Source organism: Merops nubicus, unplaced genomic scaffold (assembly GCF_000691845.1).
Source record: "Merops nubicus isolate BGI_N331 unplaced genomic scaffold, ASM69184v1 scaffold44340, whole genome shotgun sequence".
In the NCBI taxonomy this organism is placed as follows: Eukaryota; Metazoa; Chordata; class Aves; order Coraciiformes; family Meropidae; genus Merops; species Merops nubicus.
The window spans coordinates 1-1,301 of record NW_008581682.1 but is presented as its reverse complement, the minus strand read 5'-3'; the positions used below and the strand labels follow the sequence as shown (position 1 = coordinate 1,301).

General features: G+C 62.6%; 1 protein-coding gene across 1 annotated transcript in view; it reads right to left on the bottom strand.

Moving 5' to 3' along the window:
- Positions 1-1,248, bottom strand: part of CABP7 (calcium binding protein 7) — a gene marked incomplete at both ends in the record, with an annotated part of 2,431 nt that extends 1,183 nt beyond the window's left edge. The window contains one exon of the mRNA XM_008935193.1: positions 1,105-1,248. Within this exon, the coding sequence (XP_008933441.1) occupies positions 1,105-1,248 (144 nt within the window). The remainder of the gene's footprint in view (positions 1-1,104) is intronic.
- Positions 1,249-1,301: the final 53 nt, after the last annotated feature.

Below are 1,301 nucleotides of genomic sequence, written 5' to 3'. Positions count from 1 at the left end.
GGGGGGGGGGGCCGCCCTGCCTGGACTCAGATGTACCCTGCTCCTGCACAGCCCAAGGGGGCTCCTGCTCCAAGCCTCAATGGTTTTTGAGGGGACACCACTCCTGGCCTGGGCACTGTCTGGGGACACTCTGCTGCTGGGCAGCCAGGGGGGACCCTGCTCTTGGGCATGGCATCTGGGGGGGGCTCAGGCAGTGCCCAGAGCTTCCCCATCCCACCCAGGAGTCACCAACATCCACTCGTGATGGCCTGGAGCTGCAGCTGCTCTTACAGGCCCTTGGACTTCCCCATCCAGGGACTCCCAAACTGGCTGGGGACCTCCAACAGCAGCCAGGCCACCCATGGCTGTTCAGGGACTAGGTGGGGACCCCAACACCAGTTGGGGCTCCCCAGCAAAGTTATGGGTCCCCCAGCATTGGTCAGGATGCCCAACACTGGTTGGGGTCCCCAGTGACAGCTGATACCCCAGTGCCATCTGGGAACCCACCTAGTCCTATCTTGGAGACCCCCAATAATGGCTTGGGACCCCCAAAACCAAGAAGGGACCCCAACATTGAGCGGGGACGTCCAACAAATTTTGGGGTGCCCAGCACCAGCTGGGATACCCCAACACTGGCTGAGGACCCCCCAGTGCTGTCTGAAGACCCCTAAGGCCATCTGGGGACCCAAATGTTGACTGGGGGTCCCCAACACTGGCTGGAGACCTCCAACACCATCCAGGCCCCCGAACACCAGCTGGAACCCCATCTCCAAGTGGGACCCCAATGCCAGCTGGGGACCCCTGTAGTGGCTGTGCCCGAGGTGCAGGATCCAGCCCTGGCAGGTTCGTTGTGCCTGGAGAGGTGACATTCCCTCCAGCAAGTGCTCCAGGATCGTTAAACCCTCCTAAACGAAGCTGCAGGGGTGATGATGATGATGGTGACCGATGAGTGGGAAGCTCCAGGCGTGAGGCAGAGCCTGGATCAAGCCCCCCTGCATCCCACACCCCACATCGGGTCCTGCAGCCACCAGTCAGTGGGTGGAAAAGGGGCAAACTGGGTCTTTCAAAAGAGGGAGGGCGCTGGGGGGGGCCATCCCTGTCCCCAGCCCCAGCCCAGGGTCCTACCGTCCATGTCGAGGCGCTGGATGATGACCTCCAGCTCCACCTCGTTGGGCATGTAGCCCAAGGAGCGCATGGCCGTGCCCAGCTCCTGCTTGGAGATGAAGCCGTTGCCATCCCGGTCAAACACCTTGAAGGCTTCCCGGATCTCTGCAGGGAGAAGAGGGGTGAGCCCAGACCCCCCCTCCCCCAGCCCTGGCACC